The sequence below is a fragment of the Gossypium arboreum genome, chromosome 7 (assembly GCF_025698485.1).
Source record: "Gossypium arboreum isolate Shixiya-1 chromosome 7, ASM2569848v2, whole genome shotgun sequence".
NCBI classification, from domain to species: domain Eukaryota; kingdom Viridiplantae; phylum Streptophyta; class Magnoliopsida; order Malvales; family Malvaceae; genus Gossypium; species Gossypium arboreum.
The window spans coordinates 6849357-6856123 of NC_069076.1; the positions used below are offsets into that span (position 1 = coordinate 6849357).

Genomic DNA, 6767 nt, shown 5'->3' on the forward strand with positions numbered 1-6767 from the left:
TAATTTAATTTTATTAATTTCGAAAATAAACAATTAAAAATAATATAAATTTTCTGTTAATTATATAAATTCAGCCTTAACATTTACACATTTATATTAATATTATAGGATAAATCTATTACATTACCACTAAATTAATAAAATATATAAATTTTAAAGACTAAATTTATACTAATTAAAATTAAATAAATTAATAAAAATATTATCATTGTAATTAATTATCCTAAGATTTTTTTTAAAATTGAAAAAGACAAGACTTGCTAGGAGTTTTTTGGTAAGAGCTGAGGGGGTTTTAGGGTTAAGTTTTTACGAGTTAAAATTACACAAAAGGATTATTTAATTATATAAATTATTATAAATTTGCCATAAAAAAACAATTATATAAATTATTACACAAATAGTAAAAAGAAAAAGTAATCAATTATTACACAAACGCATCTGACTGTTTGACACGTTTACATCATTATTGGTTACTTAGGAATTTGGGAATCTGACCCAATTCCATTAATCTGTTGACATGTTTACATTTACCCCACTGAGATTTTGACACGTGGGGTGTAAAAAATTTTCAGTCAAAGATAGTGTTAATAAATAGTGTGGTCCACCCACCTCCCAAAATCATATTCTCTAGTGTTTAAATTGTAGAAAGAAAAGACACATGGAATGCTGAGAAAAAGATTGGACACAACTAATCACATCTTGACTTCCACTTGTCACTGTGTAGCTAAAGATACGATGAAGAGAAAGGAGGGGAAAAGGACCTCACGCAAATGGATATCATAATTTCTTGTTTCTATTTATCATCATTTTCCATAAATATATTTTTCTTATCCAACCAAATGTATATGATAATAAATTGGTATCTAATTTAGTTTTAATTTGAGAGTTTTATTTTAATTTAATACTTGAATTTAATTTTAATATTTACTTTGGTCCTTGAATTTTTAAATTTGACACCTAAATTTAATTTCAATTCTTGAGTTTTTTTCTTTTATCTTAATTAATTATTTAAGTTTTTTATCGGATTGCATGTGTCAAATATTCATTGAGTTGCATGATACCGTTTGATTTAAGAGCTAAATTAAACATTGAAACTAAACTTAAATATCAAATTGGGATAAATAAACTTATGTACTAAATTAAACATTAAAATCATTATCAAGTACTAAAAGGTCCATTAACCCTTTAATAATAAAATCCTTACCGAATGAAAAGTTGATGGAATAACTAATTTAACATTATTTGACTTAAATTGCAAATTGAACATTCCAGCCGAAAACTGTTAAGCTGAAAGTGGGAATGTTGTACCAAAACAAGAGAAAGACACTTCCTTTAATAACCGCTGAGAATCTCATCTAATCCTCTAATATTAAAAATTAGGTTTAGTTAAGCTTAAAGACATTAAAGACTAAAGTGACGTGAATAGATTGATGATATAAAGTAACCGTAGTTAAGGGCAATATTGAGTCCTGAAAACCCGGAACATTAACCATAGTTTGTTTCCGGGGTTAAGGTGGGGGTTGCTATTTAAGTATAGAAGGATGGTAACATTTGCACAGCCTGCCAGCCGTTACCTGACTTCAAAAACCAAACCCAAATCTCCTTTCTTCATGTTTCATTGATCTCACGAAAAGAAAGATCTTGTTTAGTTCTTGTTCTGGGTATTTTCTGCAGAGCAAAGTTGACCCCTTTTCCTTTGGTATGTGTAAGTTTCTTATCTTAAAACAAACTCAAATCTTTAACCTATTGATTTGGAAGGTCTTGAAAGAAATGTTTGGTTTATATGTAATGAAATGTTAGATCTCTATTATCTTGTTTCCAAATTGGAAATTTGGTATCTTTTTCCTTCCCCTTCTTTTGTTATTGCTTTGATTATATGCTTTGACCATGTTTATTACCATACTAGATCTTGATATGGAAAAGCTTAAGATAAGTGTTTTTAGCATTGATCTTAGCTAAGATATTAGCTTTGCACAGTTTTGAATGATCTAAATTCTCCTTTGAAATCTCAGATGATGATTTGCCTTTTTTAGTTTATGCAGTATAGTTGAACCAAACCCTTTGTTTAGCCCAGGATAAGTTTGATGATCTGCTTTTACTTTGGTATTCTAATGGATGTTTTATGTTTTTCCAGGTCTTACACATTATATGATCATTTGTTCAGCTAAAACTTAGATTCATATACAAGAAATGGGTCTCTCAAGTCTGCCATCTCCGTCAGAAGGAATGCTATGTATAATCTTGGTAAACACAGCTTTATCCATATCTGTAATTAAAGGCATACTTCGATCCATCCTTCACGTTGTCGGTATCCATCTCTCGTCGTTATCACCATCCCCGGATTCCATCGAAAATGAATCATTTGATTTCCAGTTCAGTACATCTGAATTTTACATTGAGGAGTTCCGGAGTAGGACGCCGGCAATTCAATTTGACACTTTATGCAGTTGCAAGCGAGCTGAGAATGACTGTCCGGTCTGCCTGTCTGAGTTTGAGCCTAAATCGGAGATTAACCGATTGTCTTGCGGCCATCTCTTTCACAAGGTGTGCTTGGAAAAATGGTTGAATTATTTGAAAGTTACTTGCCCTCTTTGCAGGACTCTGCTGCTGCCGGAAGAAGAGAGTTGCTACTTGGGATAAGAATATTAAGAAGCATGATGAGTATGAGGAAATTTGAATGTACAGCGTGTTTATGGTATATGGGTATATAAATTAAATGTAATGAGCATTGGCCTAGTGCTAAGCTACCCGCAAGTTTTAACTTGATGTGGTGATGTGCTAATGGATGTACATGTTTTCAAAGTTTCTAATGTTATATGCGAATCTCAAGTCTTTTCCATTTCTAAGATTGGGTATATTCACTATTTGGAAGATCATAACATCATATTCAAATATCAGCTTTGGACACTTAGGTTAAAAGAGAATGAAGGGTGGTTTCCTGACAAGATACTGCCTTGTGATGCAATAGCTGTTCTAGTGTGTTTGTTGATGTCAGGTTTCTGATGTTCTATCTGGGAGCATGTTTCACTCATTTGTCAACATCCGATATTCATGTGAATACTGGGTTGTTGAAAAACTACGGTAGCAGTCAGCTAGCCCTTCCCATATAATGTTCATCAAAAGAAAGATCACCACGTTTTTCTAAAATTCTGTTGCCTGTTTTAGTTTTCTTGCTGTTTCTATCATTTTCTTTGCTTCCAAACACGTCATTTCATTCATAAATCATAGACTCTAGCAGCAAGGGAAGGTAATCAAAGGTAGCAAAACCAAAAAATGAATTAACATTCATAGGCCGTTTGTTTTGCTGGTCTATCTTGAGAGGAGTATTATCCATATTGAAGTATGAACCATGATTTTCTCTCTGTATATCAATATGTTGCTTATCGGACATTTTAATTTTTAACTTACATGCCATCACCTGCAGTTTGACATAATGGTCATGTGTTTATAAAAGAATATTGGAAAGTCAGATTTACTAAAAGTACAGATAAAAATGAAAGAATAGAATATTTAAAATTAATAGGAACTTTATGAAAAATATAAAGATTTATTTATTCAGTTTAATGATTATTATATGTTAAATTATAATACTACGAAAGTAGTAGTTCTAGTAATTCTGATAATTAAAAAGATTTAAAGGTAACTAGTTATAAATCTGATGAAGAAAATACTTCAACAGATGAAGATGAAAATATAGAAATTCCCGAGCCAATGGATACTGATCAAACAGATCCTTATGGAAAAAGAAAATTAGAAACAGATATTCAAAAAGATAATTATCTGAGAGCTTTAAATAAAGACTTTGAGACAGTTGAAAATTCAACTAGAATTTTTGGTAATCAAACAAAAAATATAACAACTAATGAGGTTAAAACCGAATATACAGGAGAATCTTCTAATCAACAACCAAGTCAAATTATACCTATACCACATAGGATAGATGATTTAAATAAAAGAAATGTGGCTCAAGGTGGAATATATTTAGACTTGACTAATATTTCAATATCAGATTATGAAAAAACCATAGACGGTTGGGCACAGTCAATGACAATCGTTGTAAACAACAACGGTACTTGGTCAAAAGAAAAAATTTTAAATTATTTTGTAGGAGCTTTTCAAGGAGATGTTTTACAATTCTTAAGACGATGGGAAGAATCAGAAGTAGGAAAAGTTCAAAAAGGACAACTTATTAATCAAATAAGTACTCCTAAAGATCTTTTAAAAGGATTAACAAATATTCTAAAAAGCAAATTTTGTGGTTATTTTGATAAAAAAGATCAAGATAGTATAGCCAATTATACTTTGTCAAAAATTAAATTATGTGATATAAGATATTTAGAAGAATTTTCTAAAAATTTCTTCATGAATATCAAAAATTAAAAAATAAAAATATAGAATTTTGGAAAAACCAATACTTTCATAAATTACCCCTACCATGGGATGAGATATGTATAAAAAATATGTGTCTTATTTAGATAAACATAGCAAAGAATCAGAATAGCAAAAGAAAATATAGATTCTATAGGAAATAGAATTAATTTTGCAAAAGAAAGAATAACTTTACATTGTTTATAGACTAAAGTCGCTAAACAAGTAAAAATAAATTAACCTATAGTCATTGTACAAAAATTCTAGAAAATGAATGGGAATTTGGATGTAAAACAATAAATCTTAATACTTACAAAAACATAAAAAGAAAAATAAAAATATAAATTTATTAGGTGGAAACCAGAAATAAAAAATATACTGGTAATAATAAGAAAAGAAAAAATTGTTAGAAAAGAAACTTCTAAAAATCTAAAAACAAATATGTAAATGTTTTATATGTGATGAAGAAGGCCATATAGCACCAAACTGTCCTAATAAAGGAAAAAGTGCTAAAAAATTATTAAAAGTCTTGAAGAACAAGATTTAGAAATCATTATGAAGAGGAAATAAATCTGAAGAAATATTATATGAGTTAATATCGAAATGATTCGATTCAGATGAAGAAGAATATATATTTATGTTTAATGTAGTAAATAGTTCTAAAAATCACTTAGAAGAAATTCTTAAGTCTGAACAACAAGATATAAAATTAGGAAATTTGATTGGAGATGAAAAAGACTTTTCTGATGAAATGATAGAAAAAATAAATAAAAATCATATTTCTAAAGAAGAAATATATAAAATATCTAAGTTTAAAATATGGAGTCAAAGACATATAGAAAAAATTAGTGGCAACACAATGCTAAAGATACTAGAGGTGGATTAACGAAATCCCATTATTTACTAAAGAAAAAATTAAGAGAATTAAAAGAAATATCCTCAAGTTAAATATATACATTTAGGTATAATTATGATAACAATTAGAGCTTTATTTAGAAAAGGACATGATATACCTATAATAGCAGTTTTATTAGATAAAAGATTTGAAAACCCGATAAAAGCACTTATTGGTGGTATTCAGTCTAATTTACACACTTGAGTAATAGGATTTAAAGTTAAACCAAAAATATTTTATATCTATTACAGATCCTCTAATAGAAGAATGCTTATGTTTAAGAATTCAGACAAAAAATTCTGAAATTAGCGATTTAGCAGAAGATCTAGCAATAAGTTGGACTTCTATTAATGAATATACCAACACGGCAGAAGTAGAAATTAAAGAAATTAATAATAAAATAATTGAGTTATTTGAACCCAATAAATTTACTACAGAGATACAACCAAAATTATTACATTTAAAAGATCTGTTAATACCAAAAGATTGGATGATTGATAGGATAAGTGGTGCTAGTACTTCAAAACCCATAAGTACTATAGAATATATGTCATTTGGAGATAGACTATATTTTAAAAATAATACTATAACAAATACAAATGATAATTTAATTTTACCTTCTAATTCTCAAATAGAAGAAGAAGAAGATAATATTAGTACAAATTGAACAACACCGATAGGTATGAAAACAGTTCAAATACCTATTTTCCCTACTGAACCTAGCAGAAATTCTAGAAATACTAGAATCGAAGAAATACAGTCTACTACTATTATTCAACAAATGAAAATGGGAAAAAATGATATTATTACATTTTCAAATTTCCAACCTAGGAAATATTATACATATATAGAAATTACATTTCAATTTAGAGAGTATAAAACATATTCTTTGCATGCTTTATTAGATACTAGAGCTACCACAAGTAGTTGTAGAGAAAATGCTATTCCTGTAGAAAAATGGGAATTAATGAAAAACCCAATTAGAGCCATAGGAATTGATGGTAAAGAAACCATAATCCAATTTAAGGCTAGAAATATACCGATTTACATAAATAATATAAGATTTGTAATTCCTAAAATATTGTATTTTCCTAAAATGCATGGAGACATATTATTAGGAAATAATTTTATATATCATCATTTACCATTTTCTATAGATAAAAATCTAGTAATATTATCAATGAGAAAAACTTCTATAAAAATACCTTTAATAGAAAACTATAAATTTATATGTGATAAAGGATTTAGACCAATAAGAAAAGAACAGATTAAACAACTAGAAACAAATCATTGGTTGTTTAAAATTCTAGAAAATAATTTTAGTGAAGAACCATTAAAATTATGGGAAAATAGTCCAAGATATTGTGAAATAAAATTAAAAATCCTAATAAAATAATTAGAATCAAACCTATGATTTATACTAAACAAGATATAGATGAATTTGATATACAAATCAAAGAACTATTGGAAAAAGGATTAATAGAAAAAACTAATAGTCCACACT

General features: G+C 28.1%; 1 protein-coding gene across 2 annotated transcripts; it reads left to right on the top strand.

The window, feature by feature from the left end:
• Positions 1 to 1517: 1517 nt before the first annotated feature.
• LOC108468473 (probable E3 ubiquitin-protein ligase XERICO) lies at positions 1518 to 2846 on the top strand. 2 transcript variants are annotated; one of them, XM_017769358.2, is made up of 2 exons: positions 1518 to 1705; positions 2135 to 2846. In XM_017769358.2, the coding sequence occupies exon 2, from the start codon at positions 2191 to 2193 to the stop codon at positions 2638 to 2640; it is 450 nt and encodes a 149-aa protein (XP_017624847.1). In that variant the 5' UTR covers positions 1518 to 1705; positions 2135 to 2190; the 3' UTR covers positions 2641 to 2846. The 2 variants fall into 2 exon arrangements, with proteins under 2 accessions (XP_017624847.1, XP_017624852.1); XM_017769363.2 differs by having other exon boundaries at positions 1519 to 1699.
• Positions 2847 to 6767: the final 3921 nt, after the last annotated feature.

Coding starts and splice junctions, on each gene's coding strand:
- LOC108468473 (XM_017769358.2), top strand. CDS start 2,191: ATGGGTCTCTCAAGTCTGCCATCTCCGTCAGAAGGAATGCTATGTATA.